This window comes from Symphalangus syndactylus, chromosome 5 (assembly GCF_028878055.3).
Source record: "Symphalangus syndactylus isolate Jambi chromosome 5, NHGRI_mSymSyn1-v2.1_pri, whole genome shotgun sequence".
Classification (NCBI taxonomy): domain Eukaryota; kingdom Metazoa; phylum Chordata; class Mammalia; order Primates; family Hylobatidae; genus Symphalangus; species Symphalangus syndactylus.
Window position 1 is genome coordinate 122692149 of NC_072427.2, and position 24225 is coordinate 122716373.

The following is a 24225-nucleotide window of genomic DNA, read 5'->3' on the forward strand; positions in this document are numbered from 1 at the left end:
TGGCCTCTAGTTTGGCTTTTATCAGCACCGAAGAGGCTCCATGGAGTCTACTCCTTTTCTTCCGATTGGGATGTTTCTAGTCATTCATGGTGGGAAAGTACTTCTGAGAGGATAGTGGTGAAGATCTTTCTGTATCTTATTATGGAATGAACTGTACTCAGATTGGACTGTAGGCCCGTAGCCTATGAAATGACTAAATATTAATGTACCTGATTTAAGGTCTTACCAATACAATACTCATATGTTTGGACAGGGCAGTGGAAATGGAAGCGTGTTTTGCTTTTGGTTGAAAAAGAAAAGTAGACTGGCCCAGAGATTTTCCAGGAGGGGGAGCCCTTGTTCCTTGTTCCCATTCAAAGCTGTGAGGGTTTGCATCATCTGTGACTAAGTTACAACAGAACGAGTGGAACAAACACAATCATTGCTATATGTCAAGCTAAGCAAATAGGAGAAAATTGTCATAGTTTCTGTTTGGCATTATTACTTTGTCCCACAGAATTAGCTCTTTACCTATATGGAACTCAGTTTTGTAGGAGAGTGTCTTTATAATTCCTGCCGTGGTTTTGACGGTTATAGACATTGTGTATGTCCTTTTTGCAAGATGCTAGGCTAACCTCTATTTTAAAGTTAGAAGGAAAATATAAAACATAATTAGGAATATGAGCTCCTTATTTAGCTGTATTTTCTCCTTAGCTTTAATCTTCCCCATTCTTTTCTCCAAGTCCTTTCTTTAGAAAAACATGTGATTGACAGTACCAACACCCTATTTTGCAGTGTGTTAATTTCTTGAGTAGTTAACGTACTGCAATACCATCATTATTAGCTTTCAGAACAGTTTTCAGTACATTAATGTGCATCAGACCAACTAAGCTGGAAACTCTTCTCTTGACATCTCTTCTTATTTTCCCAGAACTTGTAGCACAAAACTGGACACCTTGATTCCTGGCAAATGTTGTATTAGTCCGTTTTCATGCTGCTAATAAAGACATACCTGAGACTGGGTAACTTATAAAGAAAAGAGGTTTAATTAATTCACAGTTCAGCATGGCTGGGGAGGCCTAAGGAATCTTAGAGTCATGATGGAAGGGGAAGCAAACTCTTCACATGGAGGCAGCAAGGAGAAGTGCTGAGCAAAAGAGGGGAAAGCAGCTTATAAAATGATCAGATCTAGTGAGAACTCACTCACTATCATGAGAATAGCAGCATCGGGGTAACCACCCTAATGATTCAATTACCTCCCATCGGGTCCCTCCTATGACATGTGAGGATTATGGGAACTGCAATTCAAGATGAGATTTGGGTAGGGACACAGCCCAGCCATATCAAATGTTAAAAATGGTCATTTAACAGACGACTGGATTTTAAAAAAACAGATAGCAGTGATGGCTAGGAGCCAGTGTAGGTTCACCTAAAACAAGTTACCCCAAACTAACCACATTTAAAAAATATTATTCTGGGCATGTTGATTCTGAATTTCAGTAATATCTGTCACCCCAAATTTCTCATGTTATCTTTGTGGATAGGATAGAATTAAGCCTCAAATAATATAGTTAGATGGCTTTACAAATGGTTAAATAAAACATATTAAACCTGAAAAAATTGTTAACATTAATTCGTAGAGAGATCTCTAGTAGTTTGCCATAGCTTTATTGGTTTAATTAAAATTTCTTTTGGTGCATTTAACCTTTTTTTTTTTTTTAATGTATGTTTGTCTACAGCTTTGGAAGAACATATAAAAGGCATGTGTTTGAAATTTTCTGATGACACAAAGCTGGGAGGAATATTTAATGCTTTAGATAGTATACTCAAGATTAAATATTTTTTCATTAGGCTGGTATAATAGGAAATATGAAAGATGTTATACATAAATATTTTAAAAACCAACTATAAATGTATAGAAAGGGAAACATTATTTAATAGTGATTTATGTAGAAATGATCTAGGAATTTTTGTTGATCAAAACTTAATATGAAGATATAGTGAGAGATAATTGCCAGAATGCCAATGAAATCTTTGGACATGTCAATACAATACTTCAGAACACAGAACATCAAAGTCCTTACTATACATAGACTTGTTGAGCCAGACCTACAGTTGTGTTTGGTTCTAGGCATCATGTTTTAAGAGAGTTGCAGAGAAGCTGGGATGGATCCAAAAGAGCCTGACTGGGAAGAAATGTCTGTAAAATAAATCATGGAGAATGGTTGAAAGGTTTGGGAATGTCTGAGTCAGAATAAATATTTATGGGAGTCCTATGAGTGGTTCTCAAGTATTTGAAGGTTATCAATATAGAAAGGCCTTAGACTTGGTCTAGATGACCCCAGGGATGGAATTTGCTATGTGGCAAGAAGACATTTCTCAAAAGAAGACATACGTGTGGTCAACAAATATATGAAAAAAATGCTAAATATCACTAATTATTAAAGAAATGCAAATCAAAACCACAATGAGATACCATCTCACACCAGTCAGAATGGCCATTATTAAAAAGTAAAAATATATATATATATAACAGATGTTGGTGAGGTTGCAGAGGAAAAGGAATGCTTATACACTGTTGGTAGGAGTGTAAATAAGTTCAGCCATTGTGGAAAACAGTGTGGCGATTCCTCAAAGAACCTAAAACAGAACTAGTATTTGACCTAGCAATCCAATTACTGGGTATACACCCAATGGAAAATAAATCGTTCTACCATAAAGGCACATGCACTTGTATGTCCATTACAGCACTATTTACAATAGCAAAGACATGGAGTCAACCTAGATGCCCATCAATGGTGGACTGGATAAAGAAAATGCGGTACATATACACCATGGAATACCACACAGGCATAAAAAAAGAAGGAAACATGTCCTTTGCAGCAGCATAGATGCAGCTGGAGGCCATTATCTGAAGCAAATTAACACAGGATCTTAATGGTTTTAGGTCTAACATTTAAGTCTTTAATCCATCTTGAATTAATTTTTGTATAAGGTGTAAGGAAGGGATCCAGTTTCAGTTTTCTACATATGGCTAGCCAGTTTTCCCAGCACCATTTATTAAATAGGGAATCCTTTCCCCATTTCTTGTTTTTGTCAGGTTTGTCAAAGATCAGATAGTTGTAGATATGTGGCATCATTTCTGAGGGCTCTGTTCTGTTCCATTGATCTATGTCTCTGTTGTGGTACCAGTACCATGCTGTTTTGGTTACAGTAGCCTTGTAGTATAGTTTGAAGTCAGGTAGGGTGATGCCTCCAGCTTTGTTCTTTTGGCTTAGGATTGACTTGGCGATGCGGGCCCTTTTTTGGTTCCATATGAACTTTAAAGTAGTTTTTTCCAATTCTGTGAAGAAAGTCATTGGTAGCTTGATGGGGATGGCATTGAATCTATAAATTACCTTGGGCAGTATGGCCATTTTCACGATATTGATTGTTCCAACCCATGAGCATGGAATGTTCTTCCATTTGTTTGTATCCTCTTTTATTTCATTGAGCAGTGGTTTGTAGTTCTCCTTGAAGAGGTCCTTGACATCCCTTGTAAGTTGGATTCCTAGGTATTTTATTCTCTTTGAAGCAATTGTGAATGGGAGTTCACTCATGATTTGGCTCTCTGTTTGTCTGTTATTGGTGTACAAGAATGCTTGTGATTTTTGTACATTGATTTTGTATCCTGAGACTTTGCTGAAGTTGCTAATCAGCTTAAGGAGATTTTGGGCTGAGACGATGGCGTTTTCTAGATATACAATCATGTCATCTGCAAACAGGGACAATTTGACTTCCTCTTTTCCTAATTGAATACCCTTTATTTCCTTCTCCTGCCTGATTGCTCTGGCCAGAACTTCCAGCACTATGTTGAATAGGAGTGGTGAGAGAGGGCATCCCTGTCTTGTGCCAGTTTTCAGAGGGAATGCTTCCAGTTTTTGCCCATTCAGTCTAAAACCATTAAAATCCTACAAGAAAACCTAGGCAATACCATTCAGGACATAGGCGTGGGCAAGGACTTCATGTCTAAAACACCAAAAGCAATGGCAACAAAAGCCAAAATTGACAAATGGGATCTAATTAAACTAAAGAGCTTCTGCACAGCAAAAGAAACTACCATCAGAGTGAACAGGCAACCTACAGAATGGGAGAAAATTTTTGCAACCTACTCATCTGACAAAGGGCTAATATCCAGAATCTACAATGAACTCAAACATATTTACAAGAAAAAAACAAACAACCCCATCAAAAAGTGGGCAAAGGACATGAACAGATACTTCTCAAAAGAAGACATTTATGCAGCCAAAAAACACATGAAGAAATGCTCATCATCACTGGCCATCAGAGAAATGCAAATCAAAACCACAGTGAGATACCATCTCACACCAGTTAGAATGGCCATCATTAAAAAAGCAGGAAACAACAGGTGCTGGAGAGGATGTGGAGAAATAGGAACACTTTTACACTGTTGGTGGGACTGTAAACTAGCTCAACCATTGTGGAAGTCAGTGTGGTGATTCCTCAGGGATCTAGAACTAGAAATACCATTTGACCCAGCCATCCCATTACTGGGTATATACCTAAAGGACTATAAATCATGCTGCTATAAAGACACATGCACACGTATGTGTATTGCGGCACTATTCACAATAGCAAAGAGTTGGAACCAACCCAAATGTCCAACAATGATAGACTGGATTAAGAAAATGTGGCACATATACACCATGGAATACTATGCAGCCATAAAAAAGGATGAGTTCATATCCTTTGTAGGGACATGGGTGAAACTGGAAAACATCATTCTCAGTAAACTATCACAAGGACAAAAAAACCAAACACTGCATGTTCTCACTCATAGGTGGGAATTGAACAATGAGAACTCATGGACACAGGAAGGGGAACATCACACTCCGGGGACTGTTGTGGGGTTGGGGGAGGGGGGAGGGACAGCATTAGGAGATACACCTAATGCTAAATGACGAGTTAATGGGTGCAGGAAATCAACATGGCACATGGATACATATGTAACAAACCTGCACATTGTGCACATGTACCCTAAAACCTAAAGTATAAAAAAAAAAAAAAAGAAATCAAGGGATGAAACAATAAAAAAACTAAAAAATGTAAAAAACAAAACAAAACAAAAAAAAACACAGGATCATAAAACCAAAGACTGCAAGTTCTCACCTATGAGCGGGGGCTAAACAATGGGTACTCATGGACATATACAGCAGCAATAGACATTGGGGTTTACTAGAGTGAGGAGAGTGAAAAGATGGGGGTAAGGGTTGAAAAACTGCCTATTGGGTACTATGCTTGTTACTAGGGAGAGTGGATGTCCCAGCTCTTGTCTAACTTGGAAGAAAGATTTCAACCAAGAGACGGCACAAAGATAGCAAAAAATTTTATTGAAATATATTGTAAAGAGTTTATTGTAGGAAAAATGGGTACACCCCAAAGGAGGGGTGGGATGATCCTGTGTGCAAACAGTTCGAAAAGTCTGCACAGGGAGCTTTATCATGTTGGACTTTTTCTGCAAATTACTGCCCCTGTCTCAAGTCTCCACCTTTCTCCTTTGCCTAGTTTTTCCTGCTCCTGCCTTAACTCCTCGCCTAGGCTTGTGGGACCCTCCCTTACTGTTGGTTAATGTGCATGTGTGGGCTGGTGATCAATACAAATCCTGTCTGATGGTGGCTCTGCTCATGGCTGCCACCCCAGGAAGGTTGTATAGTGGTCAAATCTATACCTGTTGGGCCTGCATATCTCTTTGGAATTTCCTTGTCTGTCCTAATCTGTACTTGTGGGGCCAGGTTTCTCTTGGTAATGTCCCCTTTGCCCATCTTTTTTCCTTTTTTTTTTTTTTTTTGGCAGAGTCTTGCTCCGTCACCCAGGCTGGAGTGCAGTGGTGCAATCTTGGCTCACTACGACCTCCGCCTCCCGGGTTCAAGCAATTCTCCTGCCTCAGCCTCCTGAGTAGGTAGGATTACAGGCGTGCACCACCATGCCTGACTAATTTTTGTATTTTTAGTAGAGATGGGGGTTTCATCATGTTGGCCAGGCTGGTCTCGAACTCCTGACCTCAGGTGATCCACCCACCTCTGCCTCCCAAAATGCTTGGATTACAGGCGTGAGCCACTGTGCCTGGCCCCCTTTGCCCTTCTTGTTAGCATGTAGCTAACGACATTCTGACATTTTAACTGCAGAGTGAATGATTATTGGGGTGTCTTAAGAGGGATTCCGCGGTGTTTCTTTCTGTGTGGCTACCTTCTCGCTCTCCTACCCACATATGACTAAGTGCCCCCCACCCCCCAACAAGCATTAGAGATGGCATTAATGTGCAAATTTTGGGTGGTCCCTCAGGTGTGAGCCTTCCCACAGGTTTCCTTTCCCAGGAGCTCCCCTCCTGTTAATGTCTAGCTCTCCACTCACTCTAACATGTTCTTTACCTGATGACAGGATCATTCATACACCAAACCTCAGTGACATGTAGTTCTGTCATGTGACAATCCTGCACACATGCTGCTGAACCTAAAATAAAAGTAGAAAAAAATAGTTATTAAAATTAAAAAAACAAAAGAAGTTGTAGGGAGGCAGATTTGGGTTTCTCATTATAAGGACCATTCCAGCAATTCCCGTTCTGAAATGGGGACAGGCTGCCTTGTGAGGCAGTCAGTTTCCCATCACAGGAGATCTTCTAAGACAGACCTAGGAGCCCCTTGTCAGAGCTATCTAAAAGGGTCATGCTTTGGGAAGGTGGACCAGATGATTTCTGAAGTTCTCTCCTGCCTTGTGGGCCCCAACAGGAACTCAGTACTGCATACAGTAGGTACTCAAGCAATGACTGCCAAATAGTTGAGTGCTTGAGTCAGAAATCTCAGGGGTAGACTTGCATTTGATACATATTTAGTTACAGGTGAGTTTATGGCATGGACCAGTAATTTCACCTAGTATCAGGAGCATATCATTTTGGGATAAATGAAGGCCTTGAGCCACCCAGAGTTGAAATTTCCTAGATAACTGGCTTATCTTTCTTACTGTGGCTCAGGCTTGTAGGTTTTAGAGCTATTTCTGATCATGAGCAATGCCTTGCCCCAAACTAACATGATGCTATTTCTTTTTCAGGATAATCGTATCCACACATCGAAATATAATATTCTCACCTTCTTGCCAATTAATTTATTTGAACAGTTCCAAAGAGTGGCAAATGCCTATTTTCTTTGCCTTCTGATTTTACAGGTAATATTTAGGTTGTATTTCTCTATTATCTGTTTGTTTAAAGTATTCACATAATTTTAAAAAGTAAGTTAATTTACTTAGCTAAATGTTTGTGATTAGGTAAAATCATCCTTTATCAGATTTTTAATCTTGTTGTTGCTGTTTCTCTTCACAAATGTGGGAGAGGTAGGAATGGTTAAAAAGTAGTACATTCATCATTTTAAACACTGAGGTCACTTTAAAACACAGCCTTGCACTTTATTTGAACCAAACCAGAGCCTAATAATTACTGTTCATATCCTCCCTCCTTTCTTTATCTCCCTCTCACATCTACAGTGTGGGGATTGCCAGAGTTGAGGCAGAATCTTAGGTGACTAAGACTGAATAGGTTGCAGAGCTTAATTTTGCACATTTCATTTTCATTTGAGAACAGTGACATATTTTTAATATATATAAAGTAAGTGATGATGCTATATGTTATTTCACTGTAGGTGACTACTTTTACAGTTTTGAATAGTTAATTGGTAGTTAATAACCTTTGCTTTTTCTCCTGACTAAAATTTGCCTTTAAATGAAATTTCAGCTTTTATGGATATTTTGAGAAGGAAAAAAATATCAATCAAGGAAGCTACATATATACTATACACATACATACTGTACACACACATAAATAGTTCATGTTAGCCAGTTATTTACCTAGTATTTATGTTAGCATACTTTAAGCAGATCAAACTGGTAGGTCGAGAATAGCTAAGAAGTAAGAAGATGGATTAGATTAATAGATTTGAGTACTGTTGTCTCTTTAATTGAATATCTATTTAAGAATCTTTATGTTTCAAGTGACAGAAATCTTAATTAGTTTAAGCAAAAGATAAATATATTCATGAGTATCTCATTTCAAGTATTACTGGATTCATGGACACAATTTCATCAGGGTGTGGCTTCTCTTTCTCTGTTTCTGTTTTGTTTTTGTTTTCACACATTGGCCTTTCTTAGGCAGGCCGTCTACTTGGTGGCCCTGACAGCTTCCTAGTTCCAACTCAAGTCAGAGAGAGAGAGAGAGCGGGGCAGAGAGGGGGAGGGGGAGAGAGAGAGAGAAAACGAATGAAGGAATTACTTTTTCTATTGCTCCAGCAAAAGTCTTAGGATTAGTTCTGATTGGAGCTGTATCTTCATTCCTAAACCTGTCACTGTGGCTCAAGAGTTTGATCCAGTAATTGGCTTAACCAAGATCATATGCCAAACCCTGGATCCACGGTGGAATCGGTTTCCTAAAATTCTGTGGATAGAAAGTGAGGGGATATGATGGTTCCCTAAGAAATAGGAGTATATTTGCGAAGAACTGGGTGCTGATTAGGAAAACAAAAACAATGAATAAACACCTTACTATTTGTTGAAGAAAGCTTAGAGTCCAATGTTTCTTCCCCCAACTCTCCCCATGAAGTTGCTTTTGGTTTCTTCAAGTAACACTTCACACCATTCTAGAATTTTGAATTCATTTCTCTAATGGCTTTCTCATTTGTGGCCAAAGGCTCTTGTTCATAGAATTTTATATTTAGAAGGGAACTTTGGGATGGTTCAGTCTAACGTCTCCTTTCTTTATTGATGAAGAAATTAGACCCAGAGAGATTAGGTGGTAAAGCTTTCACCATGAGTTGATGATGAACTAGGACTAGAATTTAGCTTTTCTGACACCAAGCTCAACATTTTTACTGCTACATCAGAGGTTTTAGAGTTTTTTTTAAAAAAATCTTACATGGAAGCTACTATATAAAATTGATTTAGAGTTGTTTTGATGGGGCCTGATCTTTAGCCACTGACCGTCTCTACCCCATCCTTTCCTGCCTGATGGCCCTGAAGCAGCAGATTTTCAAATGAATCCCATTTGAAAACCACCTGTCTAAGAGATTTATGTCCACTGTCACTATGTCTCTCTTATGTGGGTGGCTTTGGAGGTATAGGCACAAGGGAACAGGGCTTGGAGTGCAAGAGACCTACTTTCAAATTTTAACAGTATGTGATCTTGGCCCAGTTGCATGACCTCTTAGATTCTTCATTTATAAAATGGGGACATGATACCCAGGTCTGCAACATTTCCTGACTCCTGGTCACCATTCATAATGTAGTATTCTGTGTTGTGTACTGGGGGTACTATTTATGTGGAATACAAACCTTCTGGGATTATACAAAAACAATGTTAGTAGGACTCTAACTCAATGAACTTTTCCGAGGATTGAATGATATAATAAATGGAAAGTACCTGGCACAGTGTCTGGTGCAAGGCAGATGTTCAAACAATCTCTCTTTGGGAATTGGTAAAAAGAGGAGTTGGTAAAATTGTTAAAAGTTGAGATGAAAAGCAGAAAAAGATGGGTGAAATTTAACATATTGGAGAAAGTGATCATCTGTAAGAGATTTCAAGAAGCTTCTTCCTTGCTATAAAAATTTCAGTTTTTGGTTATGTAGTTTGAAAACAAGTTCAATAATACTTCTACTCTATGTGTCTTATAACCAAATACAAACACCTAAATTATTGAAAGTCATTCTCCATTTGTACAAATAAGTCAATATAACCCCATTAATTTAAAATTAAATGACACAATTTGGAAGATATGTTTTCTAACTTTAAAAGCCCTAAACTATTTGGAATGTTTGTTTCAGCTAATTCCAGAAATTTCCTCCTTGACCTGGTTTACCACCATTGTGCCTTTGGTCCTGGTGATAACTATGACAGCTGTCAAAGATGCCACAGACGACTATGTGAGTACTTGCTCTTGAGCGTTCTTGAGGTCTCAATTTCAGTTGTGGCTTCTCAGAAATAGATAATGAAGATACATTTGAAATTTTGAATGAAGTTATTTTGGTCAATATCATATAAAGCTATTTTGCTATTTGTTTGATGATTAATACAGGTGCTGTAAAACCAGAGCCTATTTAAAAGCAAGAGGGCTTCAGTAACTAGATTCACTTTCTCCTTTTATAGATGAGAAAACTAAAGCCCAAAAGAGCTAGTGATTTGCTCATAATACAACCAATTTGTGGAAGAGCAGAATTGGAAATCAACCTGCATTCACTCAGTGAAGTGTTACTTATTCTTTATCAAGTTTTTGTTTAAGGTTTGAGAGTTGGTAAATATTAGGTATCCTTATACATTCTTGTCTTTATTTTAGGAGTTACAAAGTCAAATATAGTTGATCCTTAAATGATGTGGGGGTTAGGAACACCAACTCCCTGTACAGTCAAAAATTCATGTATAACTTTTGACTCCCTCAAAACTTTACTAATAGCCTATTGTTGGCCAGAAGCCTTACCAATAACATAAACAGTTGATTAACACATATTATGTATGTTATATTTATTATACACTGTATTCTTACAATAAAGTAAGCTAGAGAAAAGAAAATGTTATTAAGAAAATTATAAAGAAGAGAAAATATATATGCTATTAATTAAGTGGAAGTAGATCATTATGAAGGTTTTCATTCTTGTCATAGTCATGTTTAGTAGGCTGAGGAGGAAGAGGAAGAGGTTTTACTGTCTCAGGGGTTGCAGAAGCAGAGGAAGGGGAAGCAAGAGAGCAGGCACACTCAATGTAGCCTTTAGAGAAAAAAAATCTGTGTATAAGTGGACCTGTGCAGTTCAAATTTATATTGTTCAAGGGTCAACTGTAGCTTCAAAAGTCGGGAAACTAATGTAAATAAGTCAGATATAAGGCAATAGAGAATTTTAAAGTCTGCATAACCCAAAGGAAGTCATTCTCACTCAAAGACAAAACATAGTCTTGGGAAAACCAAACATTCTAAATCCAGACAAATTATATTTTCATCCTGAGTGATTGCATGTGCCCCCTCAATAACTGTCTATGCCAATGAGTTACAGGTTTATATTCCTAGCCCTAGTCACTCCTCTGAGCTCACACCCATATTTCCTGTTGCCTATTTTTAACCTATTTGTATCTTTAAAATGGTTTTCTTGTAGACAGCATATATAGTAGGCTAATAATTTTTAACAAAATCTGAAAATCTCTACCTTTCAATTGGAATATTTAACCCATTTATGTTTAATATAATTATCATTATGGTTAGGCCATCTGTCATCTTGCTGTTGCTTTCTATATGCCCCATTGGCTCTTTGTTCTATTTTTCTCTGCCTACTTTTAGATAAACTGAGTGTTTTTTGTGATTCCATTTTATCTTTATTATTGGCTTAACAGACATACTTTTTCATGGTTGTTTTAGTCTGTAATAGTCTATCTCAAGCAATCTGACTTCAGAACACTGGCACTTACTCACTACACCCCTCTGTGCTAAGCTATATGGAGAATGCAAAAATGAAAGAGACACAGAAACAGAAGTTAAAAAAAAAACTTAACATTCAGTAGAGGGAGATGGGTCATGTACATGAACAACAATAATATGAGATAAAAATGGTGTGAAATTCATAATTTAAAAGAACCAAAGTGCTTTGATTCTTTGAATAGGGAAGATGACCTTCAGTAGCTAGATTGATAACAGAGGTGGGATGTGTGAAAGGGAATTAGGGAAGACATTATGGAGAAAGTGGGAACCCACCCCTGCTAAGAGTAGTTGAGTATGGTAAAGACATATGGGAAGATTTGTACTTATCAAGTTGGTTCATGTGATATTTCCTCATAGTTATCTTACATATAATTTTTTGATAAACAATAATTTGATGCAAGTCATTTTAAAAGAGCACACACACACAGAAATAATGCATATGTCTTCATATATCATTTTTTAAAGAATACACAGGATATAACTCTTCACTTCTTAATGAAATTTCTAGCCTATTTCATGGTTCATATTTTGACTATAACCTTTGAGGTTAGTTTTTTTTTAAGACAGAGTCTCACTCTGTCACCCAGGCTGGAGTGCAGTGGCATGATCTCGGCTCACTGCAACTTCCACCTCGTGGGTTCAAGCAATTCTCCTGCCTCAGCCTCCTGAGTAGCTGGGACTACAGGTGTACGCTGCCATGCCTGGCTAATTTTTTGTGTTTTAGCAGAGATGGGATTTTACTGTGTTGGATTTTTTTTGTTTGTTTGTTTTGAGACGGAGTCTTGCTCTGTCATCCAAGCTGGAGTGCAGTGGTGCAATCTTGGCTCACTGCAACCTCTGCCTCCTGGCTTCAAGCAATTCTCCTGCCTCAGCCTCCTGAGTAGCTGGGACTATAGGCATGCACCACTACACCTGGCTAATTTTTTGTATTTTTAGTAGAGATGGGGTTTCTCCGTGTTAGCCAAGATGGTCTCGATCTGACCTCATGATCTGCCTGCCTTGGCTTCCCAAAGTCCTGGATTTACAGGCGTGAGCCACCGTGCCTGGCCCCGGATTTTTAACAAACACATAGGATCCATCCACACTGATGAGTAATATCACATTAAAATGGTTAGCTTGGGATGTTCCTGGAGTTTACTGATTCCTGTGAGGTTGCCATTGTTCAAGGTACTTTGGGATCTCTTCTTATAGAATTGTCTTCTGAAGGTCAGTGTACAAGGTGGTCTTATGACTTAATGGCTTCACAGCTTTGGAAACAAATGCTACTTCTCAGCCTAATCAAAAACCTTATCAACCAGACATGCTTTCTAAGAATGGCTTTCATATATTTCAAAACATGAGACATCTCATTATGTCTTTTCAAAGGACATAGAGCTCAATTCTCAAAGGATAGAGAACATTCTGAAGAATGGGCTATGAGCTCCAGAGGTAATTCTAAGAGAGGAAATTTCAACAATCATTTGAGCAATGGCATCTTTGGAGTAAATGTGTGGTTTTTCCATGTTATCTGATTATTCAGGGAAATGGTACTCATTTAGATGCATGAGTTCCTACATATTGGCCTTAAAGGTCTTCATTATAGTCACACTTCATAGAGGAATAAATGGTAGAGTAGAAAGAATATTGGCTTTGGAGAAAGATACCTTACTACCCTACCACTTTACCCTACCATGTACTAACAGTTTGACATGAGGCAAATGACTTAACTTCTTGAACCTTTCCTTTTCTGTATAACATGGCCAATGACACCAGCGCTGTTGGGAAGACAGAATGAGATATGTGTAAAGCATCGGGTATAGAACCTAGCTCACAGGGAGTACACAATGAATGCTAGCCCTCTACTCCCTTTCTTTCCTGTGGAAGTTCCCCTCTGAGACTTCATATTTATTTCTAGAGGAGAAATTGTCAATAAGAGTCAGGCTGGGCTTGAAACTACCATTTCTAATCCTTCCAGACTCCATCTACTCCAATATCAAGTCCTCTTGGTAAAACCTGAGCAGAAGTAGCAGTGGTTGCATCTCCCCGAAAGTGAGCTGCTCAGCTTTTGGGGGATGAGCTGACTGGTCTTTTTCTGTGATGTTCAGCTAGTCAATTTAGGGATTTACATGACTAAACAAAAAAGTCTCCTTTTGATTCCATTGCAGTTAAAGCTTGAATGTGCTTTCACCTTTTGTGATGTTATGTGCCAGTTCATTAACTGGACACCTTCACCAGTCAGGGTCTTGGCAAAACACAGAGGTCACCCTGAAATTGAGTGGATTGGAGAGTTTTATAATGATGGGATAATTTACAAAGGGTGTGGGCAAGGAAAAGTAGCTATGGCAGCAACATGGTTGGCAATACTACTAGACCTGAAGAGGCAAAGGAATGAAGGAGTGACCAGACCTGGAGATGTAGTTGAGGCCTGTTTGTAGCAGCTGTGGCTATTTGTGGAAGCAGCCATTACTAACCCAGCTAGAAGAAAGCCAGGGGATAAATTCCTTCATTTCACTCTTCTCTGACTCGAATCTTCTGCCAGTACTATCTGTTGGCCAAATCTTACCAGAAGCCACAGGGCAAGGACCACAGAGCCCAGCTTTTCATGGCACAGGGCAGAGTGGAGAAGAATGCTGCGTAGATATGGTGGAGGAGAGAATATTCAGCAACCCCTCCAAATTGTGCACTCAGATCAAATAATATTTCCATTTCTATTGTTCTACTCGTAGGAAGAAGTTTTCATGTCAATGGGTGACATGACTTAATTTACTCCTTTACCAATATTATAAACTATTTTTATGTTAACAAATGCTAAATAGCTTTGTTTTCTTATTTTTACTGGTAATATCTATTAACTTATACCTGCTATTCTGAGTAATTGTATGTACTGGGCATAGCATAATAGAAAGATTGGGATGGATTTGGGAAGGCTGTAGAAAAAGGAAAAGGGCTGGTTGAAGCATTTTATATTTTGTGATTTTGACACAACATTTTGTATTTAAGAAAAAAAGAAAACATTCTGATGATTAAAATCTATGAAATTGAAGTTTCTGTCTCCTGAAAAGACTACCCCTATTCATCTGTGCATGTAGGCTAATTTGCTGAAATAACTATATTATATCCTATTACTAATGGTATTACCATTTTCTCTATATTACCTTTTTTTCTCTGATAGCCTACTATTACTATCTGATCTTGACATTTCACATAGAAAGACTTACCTGAATGACTGCTAATTTATGAGCCTAGTAGAAAGCTCTTAATATTGAGATTCTTTCAAGCTATATAAGATGCTTACATTACTGGAGTAAACAATAAGAAATACAACCATTTGGACATAAATCACAAATCTACACCAAATGTGTTTCAGTATTGGATTCTAATTTTTGTTTTAAATGCTCAGTACTTCATAAGATCACTGTTAACAATTAGAATTTCTGGAGAATAAAAATTCATGTTGTTACAAGTAACTTCTTGACTTCAAAGAAATCCATAAAACAGAAAGAATGATGTTCTAACAAAGCATTCAGTACACATGGGAGAGAAATGGAAGCCCCGTTCCTTGTTAAAGACATCAAAATTAATACATGGTTTTCTCTGGGACTATAAGGTACAGTAGAGAGCATTTTGTCTTCTTAGAAGCAACTAAACATGTGGAGATTGGAAGAGTAGTGGCTAGCCTTGTTGTTTCATTGGTGACATCCAGAGTGTAATGTAGTGAGAAGGGTTTTGATTTAGATTTAGAACATGTAGAGCTGGGTTCACAGTAAGCCCAAACAGTGTCATCTTAGACCAGTGACAACACTGTTTAAATGGATGAACTCAAAGTATTGCCAGTGTGCTTCTTTGGGCTGACAAAGTACCTTGTAATGTGTTTTCTCACAAACACTTTGATTTTTCAGTTTCGCCACAAGAGTGATAATCAAGTGAATAATCGGCAGTCTGAAGTGCTCATCAACAGCAAGTAAGAAATACATTCTGTGGGTTATTCTGAAAATTTCTAGGACCCTGAAACAGCTCTTGATGATTGGTGGCTTTCTCTTTTAATTAGATACATGATTCTTTTTTCCCTTTAATTTATTAAAAATTGAACTTTGATTCCATTTTATCTTCATGGCTCTCTTTTATGTTCCGCAAATGCTTGTGCTACTCACTCAACTTTGACTTCAGATTCCTTTGGAGTACCTTTTATGGAACACAGACACATCTTTGTCACTTTCCATTTCTAGATCCAATACTATTTAGAATTGGTACATATGGGGTTTTGTATGTGGTAGATGTTCCATGAGTGTGTGAATTATTTAATTTGGTAATTTCTGGGGAATATTGCTAGACAGACTTCTGACCCATTACTGTATCAAGTGATAGTGATAAGAATTTTGTATTTACTTGATAGTGGAATATACATGGGCCGTCTACCATAATACAATTTTTTCATTGCTTTTGTATTCATCCATCAATGAAGAAAAAGCATTTGTGAGAACAGTGCTAGAATCAGAAATGCTTTAAAAACACATGCATTTATACACAAACGACAGCAAAAACACCTCCAGAAAACTTAGCAGAGGTAGTTTTAAAACTTCTTTCCATCATTTCTTACTCTCTTTTTCGCTGTCCCGCCCTCCTTATTTTTTTGCTAATGATAACATGTGGCAAAGTAAATTTTAATGATGTACTTAAATCTGGCAGTCAATCACATTAGGCAATGATTTTGAATCATTTGGATACTGTGAAGAATGTAATTTTTAAAGAGAAAATCACAAAATGAATTAGCCATATGTGAGGGAAAATGCTAAAGATATCAAGAGGGGCTAGGTTGCTTAGGCAATACATGGTGATATTGAAGTAATCTCTATAACTAAAATATTGACTGATTGCAATAACATAATGAATACCTACAGTTTTTCTTTTGGCTTGTTTTAGAAAATGGTGTAAAAAGGACAGTGAAGAAAAATGATCTTAAGCTAAAACCATAGTTGTAGAGACAGAGCCTTGGAAAGTGTGATCCTGGTGTGACACGGATAAGCCAAAAACGTGCCTGGACCCCCATGGTTCAATTCCAGGTTAGCTGGTTTTGAATCATTGCCACCACAATGTGGTGTTAAAAGTATGCATTTTGCACGGAGAGACTTAAGTATGAGTTTTGTCCTACTCTGAATAATTCTGTGGTCTTGGGGAAGTTTTTAATATCTGTAAGCACTGGATTTCTCCTCTGTAAGGTGGGGTTATAATGTGTTCTCTCCCATGGATGGAGTTGCTGTGAAGGTTAGAGGAGTTCTGTAAAATGCTTGGCCCAGTGTCTTGTATGTTGTTAGCATTCTCCATGTATTCTTGTTACTTCTTTAAAAGGCTCTTTATAAGACAGAGTATGCGTGGTTTTGGGTAGTACTATTGCATATCTTGATTTTCTCAAGTCTGAAAGTTCTGACTGCGTATTAGATCTGATGTTAATACATTCGTTTCCCAAGGAACATCTAGTCATCAGTCTCATTACTTTGAAGTCTCACCTCACATAAAGTGTGTTAAAAGTAAATACACTTACATAGTGAATTTGAACTAATAACGCTAGCATATCTTTTAATGTCTCTCAAATTACCAGTCAAAATACCTGGATTGTGATAGATGTTGGGGCCTCTATTTGGAGGCCATGGGATTAATCCAATAACTTAGATATTCAGAAATTTGATGACTATATGTCTCCCACACGTGGTGACTATCGTTATCATTATCATTTGAAATAGTGTTAGTGTTACTTTCTTGTGGTTTTATTTAGCTTTTTGTTAATTCCTTGTGAGATAGTATCTCTTTGTAACTCAATATGGCATGATGTATTGAAAAGCATTGTTGCCAATCCTGTAAAGTTGAAGGGAGAATCATCTATCATTGAGAATGGAATGGAGTATTTTTTAGGATTCAGTGAAAAATCAGGCAAAAATGTCCATTTGAGAGATTATCCACAACCTTGAGCTCCTCTAGGATAGGGGTCCTCTCTCTTGATTGTGTTTGTATCCCTTGAGCCTACCACAGTATCTGTTGAATTTTCAAACTAAGCTGTAACAAGTCCTTGCAGAGAGGGCAACCTGCAAGACGGGCTTGTCCTGTTAAATTTTGCTAAATCTCATCATTAGCCAATTCCAGTGCATAGGATGGTAGTTTCTGTAGAATGTGCTCAGGCTGTGGAGACTGGCTTTTCACTTTTTGGATTTTTAGATATTGGGGAAATCAAATGGGCTTAGGTCTGAGCTAGTACAAGGAATGTTGAGTCCTGTGGAGTTGGTGGTTATGGAGGATGCTGTTGGGGTTCTGCCCAGATCTCCTTGTCTTCTTGTGCTCATCCCCAAGCACCCATGCACATCACTTCTAAGAGCTTGCACCTGCCACTTTCTTCATGGCTTGGCTCTTGGGATATTGGACCCAGTGACCAATTGGGGCAGGAGCGTGAAACAGCAGCTCTCCTGCCTCAGGTTGGACAAACACTGAGGTGTAACTTGCACTCCTGAGTGCCCCTCGAGCTCGGGCTGAGGACAGGACTTGCCTGCAATCACGCTCTTGCTTGGCTTCTTCCCCTTTCCTTTGTTGCTTCTCATCTCCCTTCCCAGTTTCTCCTAGAAGTACTTTCTTAATGAACCACTTGCATGTGAATACTCATCTCAGGATCTGCTTCCAGGGAAGCAGGTGTAAGATAGTAGTTAATGCATAATTAAGCCCATGGCAATATTAAGAGAAAATATTTACAAAGCGTTTTGGCCCTATCCTTGGCATCTGTGGGCCACAATTCAGGAATAAAGTAAAATGGCTGGAGGGGATCTGGGCTCTGGGAGTCCAGGTGTTGCTGGGGTGGGTGTCACATTGGGTTGGGCACTGCCAGGTGCTTGTGGCTTCCCTTGTGTATTCCTGGCAGAAGGTCTTGGACTTAGGGTCTTCAAACTAGGGCAGGAGCCATTGGCATGTCCTGGAAGGAGGCAGGGCATAGTCAGCTTTGGAGAGGAGGACACTAAAGAGAAGAAAGTGGGATGAAAAGTAGCAGTCAGGAAACCTGGGTCATTGTAAGTGATTATTGTGTGACTTTGGGCAATTGATTTTACTTCCGGGCTTCAGGTACCCCTTCTCCTGTGCTCAGGAGCCAGGATAGTGGGTAGCTACATTCAGATTCAGCATGTTTATTGAGCAACTACTATGTGTGGGCCCCAGTGCTCCCATGCTTAAGTCTCATAAAACCCTAAGGTGTGGGTAATAGTGCCCCAATTTTAAAGATGAGGAGATTAAGGCCCAGAAGGGATGACTAGCCCAGGGTTTCATGGCAGGTAAGAGTCTACATTAGAGTTCTATTCATTCATGATGCAATGTGTCAAGTGTGGACTTTGTGGTCTGATCAAGTCTTCTCTATTTATTTTATGTTTGAAGGGCTTTGTATACAATCATATACATATAAACATCATTATGTAATATATATGTAGTTTACCTATATGTTAATATGCATATGTAAGTACACACATACATCCACACTTTCAGTGCTTGGAGCATTACTCATAACATTCTAAGCACCAAGTGAATTATAGTGTAAACCTCAGCCACGATATAATTATGGAAGTGAAACCCTTCCCTTCTAGCCTTCCTCTACAATTTCACTTTTTTTGTTTTCTTACTTTATTCCTTTCAAATCAGGACAAATCTTCTGCCTTTACAAACTGTTGTAATATGTGAAAGTGCTTAAGAAATGGGTGTTGTATTAGCTTTTGGTAAAATCTTTTGATGACTTTTGTTTTAAAAGTAAGTAGTGGTGGCATGATTCCTTATTGTAGAAGTTAATGTGACTGCTGCACAAGAAATGCACATTCTCAGCCCTAGGCTACAAGATACTGTTGGCGAGTCTGCGAGTACCAATACATACTTAAATGTTTCATAAGAGGATGTTTCCTCAAGTCATGCTAACTATTCCTGGCCACCATGGGAGCAGCTGGGCAGGTGTGGGGCAAGTGAGAGGGATCCTGAAAGTTCCTGCAGAGGTCACCTAATCACATGCTCCTCAAACTGGACATCACATTAGAATCACTTGGAGGAGTTAAAAAATATCCACATCCCATTTACAGCCCAGAGCAATTAAATGAGGGTCTTGGGGATGAGGCCCTGGTGTTTCTTAAAGTTTCCAAGATGAGTCTAATGTACAGACAGGTTTGAGAACCTCTAATTGAAGCCATGTCTTTACCCATATCTGTCTGTTTATACTTCTATTTTATGTCTAATTTTAAAAGACACTCAATGGCCGGGTGTGGTGGCTCATGCCTGTAATCCCAGCACTTTGGGAGGCGGAGAAGGTGGATAACCTGAGGGCAGGGGTTCGAGACCAGCTTGACCAACATGGTGAAACCCCATCTCTACTAAAAATACAAAAATTAGCTGGGCATGGTGGCAGGCACTGGTAATCCCAGCTACCCAGAAGGATGAGGCAGGAGAATCATTTGAACCTGGACGGGGAGGTTGCAGTGAGCCGAGATCATGCCATTGCACTCCAGCCTAGGCGACAAGAGTGAAACTCTATCTAAAAAAAACAAAAAAAAAACACTCAAGGAAAGGAATTCCATTTAATCCAAAATGGCAAGCATCTGTACACCATTGGTGGGAATGTAAATTGCTCAGCCACTGTGGAAAGCAGTGTGGATATTTCTCAAAGAACCTAAAACAGGACTACTATTTGACCCAGCAATTTCATTACTGAATATACATCCAGTGGAAAATAAATCATTCTACCATAAAGATACATGCACACATATGCTCATTGCAGCACTGTTCACAATAGCAAAGACATGGAATCTTCCTAAATGCCCATCAATAATGGACTGGATGAAGAAAATGTGGTATATATACACCATGGAATACTACATAGCCATAAAAAAGAACAAAATCATGTTCTCTGCAGCAACACGGATGCCGCTGGAGGGTATTATCCTAAGTAAATTAACACAGGAACAGAAAACCAAATACTACATGTTCTCACTTATAAGTGGGGGGCTAGTTATCAAGTACACATGGATATAAAGATAGGAACAATAAACATTGTGAACTACTAGAGAAGGGAGAAGGGGAGCAGGACAGGGATTGGAAAACTACCTATTGAGTACTATGCTCACTACCTGGGTGGTAGGATCATTTGTATCCCAAACCTCAGCATCACACAATATTCCCAGGTAACAATCCTGCACATGTGTCCCCTGAATCTAAAATAAAAGTTAAATTATTAAAAAATAAGATGGTAAGCATAGTTTTTCACATAATAAATATTTTAAAAAGCCGAGGATTATCCGTTCATTCTTCCAGGCTGCTAGCATCCCTTCTTTGTGTCATTATTAACAAATAGAGTCCGTGTCACTCCTTAACATTTTTACTTCTCCAGCATCTTCTAAACTTAAGATTTTGCATTAGAACAGTCTGAGATCAGGTGCTTCAGTGCAATTACCCTTCATTTAGTCGGGATATTTCCCTGACACTTTTAGATTTTAAATTGTACTTGGCTGTAAGCTTTTTGTGCAACATTCTACTTTATACTTTCCTGGGCATTGGTAAATTTTGCTTAAATTTCTGAAGCTCTCATAGGCCTGTTTCCATCAATCTTATTCATTTTGGAAACTGTGTGTATTATGGGGAAAGGAAGGAGCTTTCTTTTACTACTGCAGAGTATTGTCTCTGCACTTTCCAAGTCTGGTATTTCTAGATGCTGCATAATTATGTGAACAAACATACTCTTTCAATAGGAACAACTTATTTAATCAACTTTTCTAGTTTAATTGGGTGATGACTCGTTAGATATTAGGATTTAAAATTCTGTTTTGTTTTTTCTTTGGTGTATTTTTTTTTCCTTTATAAAAGCAGCATATATTCATTAAGAGAAATTTGGAAAACAAGAAAAAGTGGATGGAAGAAAATAACATTCATTCTTCCACTATCCAAAGTAATTATTGTTACTATTTTCTTATATTTCCTCTCTGTCTTTTTTTCTGTGTCAAGATTTCTTATAATTATGTATTTACGTTTTTATCCTTCTGCTTTTACTTTACGTCATATCATTATGATTTCTTATTTCTTTATACATACAATTTTTAGGGGCTACATAACATTCTATCCAGTGCATATCTCACAATTCACATACCATTTCTCTGTTGTTTGGATGTTTAATTTGTTTTCAATTTTAAAATATAATTTCTTGATCTTTCTTGATCTAGAACCAGAAATACCATTTGACCCAGCAATTCCATTACTGGATATTTACCCAAAGTATTATAAGTCATTCTACCCTAAAGGCACATGCACACGTATGTTTATTGCAGCACTATTTACAGTAGCAAAAACTTAGAACCAACCCAAATGCCCATCAATGATAGACTGGATAAAGAAAATATGGCACATATACACCGTGGAATACTATGCAGCCATAAAAAAGAATGAGTTCATATCCTTTGTAGGGACATGGATGAAGCTGGAAGCCATTATTCTCAGCAAACTAACACAGGAACACAAAACCAAACACCACATGTTCTCATTCATAAGTGGGAGTTGAACAATGAGAACACGTGGACATAGGGAGGGGAATATCACACACTACGGCCTGTCAGTGGGGGGTGGGGGGCAAGGGGAGGGAGAGCATTAGGACGAATACCTAATGCATGCAGGGCTTAAAACCTAGATGACGGGTTGATAGGTGCAGCAGACCACAATGGCACATGTATGCCTATGTAACAAACCTGCACACGTATCCCAGAACTTAAAGTAAAATTTTAAAAAATAAACATTTGTTGAATCAAAAAAGTATAATACATGTAAATCCCCAAACAGTAACAATTTAAAACAATTTGAATATGTTTTATATTACAATAATTAACTATATAGCATTTAAAAGTGAAGTATATAAAGTAGTACTTCTGGTCTGTAGCATCGTGATAGCAAATTTGGGTATTGATTCAGAGGGGTGGCTAGCAGATCCTTCAGGCAGCTAGGAAGGACCTGTTCCCACCTTCCTTGTACTTCCAGGTTAGAGGCATGTAGACCTATGGTCAAGAGATTTATAATTTGCTGCTATATTCTTGGAAACAACTTACCCAGGAAGGTGGTGGTAGGGGGGTGGGTATATATGATATGGCCTTCTGCTGGATTTTATCCAGTATGTCAGTCTTGGGTAAGTGTGAATTATTACTCTTATTAAATATTCTCTTACTTTTTCTATTTGAGCACCTGCAACAAAAAAACCCAAAGATCATTGAACTCAGTGTATTTGCAGCTGACACACATTTAGTGTGCCTGTGTGTGTCTTGTAAGTGGGAGAGTGGGATCTTGTTGATCACATGGGAGAATTGATGTACCCTCAATTCAGTTATTCCATTTCAGTTGTGGGCTTGAAATTAGAGTGGTTAAACACAAGGCACAGGACCAATTACCTGAGCCTTTTATCTCCAGCCCACCCAGATTACGTATACATTATGATGGTACCACTGGGGCTAGGGGAAAGGTATTTAGGGTCTATAGGAACAGACTTGCAGATTTGAAAGGAGATTTTGAGGAGAAAAACTTGATTTTTTTTTAAAAAACAATATTAATAAAACACACCTTTATGGGTGTAACAGCGATAGCCATAACAATGAGTTCAAAAGCAAGCTAACAAGAGTGGTCTCAGTGCTTTTTGAACTCAGTGAAGTGGTTTAAAAATGAATATTCAACTCACAGTAATAGTGCTTCAAAACAATTTTGCCTTCAATAAGTTAATTTCAGCTTCTTAAGTCTTGGATTGATCATTTCTTGGGCAGTTTCTGGTTCTCAGCTTTGCAGATGGAAGAGTTCCTTTGCCAATGGGCTGGTTTCTGTATGTGAGCTGTGACATTATTGTAGTTCTTTTAAATGATTTTCCACTGTAATCAGTTATTATATTGCATGAATACAATTTTTTAAGGGTTGAATTTCTGAATGGTGACTATTTCTCCAAATGAGATACATCTTGAAATAAGAGGAAATTATAACACTTTCAAAACTCTGCACATGGGTTTCCAGTGGCATCTCTTAATTTCTTTTTAAAGTTTATGTGACCCAGATGTTAGCTGTTCTCTTTTTCTCTTCTTAAAGCTCCTTCAAAGAGCCCTCTCACATAAAAGGCTTAGAGGGCAAGGTAGAGTTTACTGAAGAATTTGTGGGGGAGAAAATTGAGGGGGTTTATTTCATACACTCCTTAGCCAGCAACATGAAATCCCATTTCAACATTTTTCTTCACCAAAGTTCTCCTCAGTTTTTGGCCTTTTTAATGTCTCCTTCCCCCATTCTGTGTGCAGTGTAGCTGGCTCCAGTCTCCCCTGTCTTGGTGTCTGGGGCCCCTCAAATTGATCTCCCCCTTATTACACAAAGTAGTTTGATTCTCCCTCAGCTCTGAACTCAAATCTATTGCAGCAAATCACCAGAATAGCAGGGTCTTTTGTAAACAGAATGCATTTATCTTAGATGATAATGGAAGTTAAAGACACACCAAGTTCTGTGTGCCATTTAGAACTCTGTTCTTTCTGTTTTATTGCGGCACTATTCACAATAGCAAAGAGTTGGAACCAACCCAAATGTCCAACAACGATAGACTGGATTAAGAAAATGTGGCACATATACACCATGGAATACTATGCAGCCATAAAAAATGATGAGTTCGTGTCCTTTGTAGGGACATGGATGAAACTGGAAAACATCATTCTCAGTAAACTATCGCAAGGACAAAAAACCAAACACCGCATGTTCTCACTCATAGGTGGGAATT

At 38.3% G+C, this 24225-nt stretch overlaps 1 protein-coding gene across 9 annotated transcripts in view; it reads left to right on the top strand.

Annotated features, from left to right (window-relative positions):
- The window catches only part of ATP8B4 (ATPase phospholipid transporting 8B4 (putative)), a 319170-nt gene that overhangs the window by 102356 nt on the left and 192589 nt on the right, over nucleotides 1-24225 (top strand). For all 9 annotated transcript variants that reach the window (XM_055279071.2, XM_055279077.2, XM_055279072.2 and 6 more), the window contains 3 exons: nucleotides 7084-7197; nucleotides 9838-9936; nucleotides 15353-15414. In XM_055279071.2, the coding sequence (XP_055135046.2) occupies nucleotides 7084-7197; nucleotides 9838-9936; nucleotides 15353-15414 (275 nt within the window). The remainder of the gene's footprint in view (nucleotides 1-7083; nucleotides 7198-9837; nucleotides 9937-15352; nucleotides 15415-24225) is intronic.